Here is a 317-nt window from a genome sequence, read left to right on the forward strand (position 1 = left end):
GAGATTGGCTTTATTAAAGTCCCCGAGAATGATTAAAACAGAGTTGAACAGATGACAAAGCATTGGAGGAAGTGCAGAGGTCAGAGAGAGATTAATGATCCTTGTGTTCATGTCTATCATGGAAGAAAGAGCATATGTAAAAGTGATGGGTACATAAAATATGGCCACTACTATTAAATGAGCAGTACATGTCTTTGTGGCTCTTTGACGGTCCTGTGGAGTTGTTATTCTAAACAGTGTCACAGCTATGCATGTGTATGAAAAGATGATCAAAAATACTGGAAAGCCGAGAATTAATATTGGGTACAAACGGGCTA

At 38.5% G+C, this 317-nt stretch overlaps 1 protein-coding gene across 1 annotated transcript in view; it reads right to left on the minus strand.

The window, feature by feature from the left end:
• LOC107583408 (olfactory receptor 6Y1-like) overlaps positions 1 to 317 on the minus strand; it is a 10484-nt gene that overhangs the window by 4305 nt on the left and 5862 nt on the right. The window contains exon 3 of the mRNA XM_016269612.1: positions 40 to 317. Coding sequence (XP_016125098.1) covers positions 40 to 317 — 278 coding nt within the window. The remainder of the gene's footprint in view (positions 1 to 39) is intronic.

This window comes from Sinocyclocheilus grahami, unplaced genomic scaffold, assembly GCF_001515645.1.
Source record: "Sinocyclocheilus grahami isolate Dianchi unplaced genomic scaffold, SAMN03320097.WGS_v1.1 scaffold53.1, whole genome shotgun sequence".
Taxonomy (NCBI): Eukaryota; Metazoa; Chordata; class Actinopteri; order Cypriniformes; family Cyprinidae; genus Sinocyclocheilus; species Sinocyclocheilus grahami.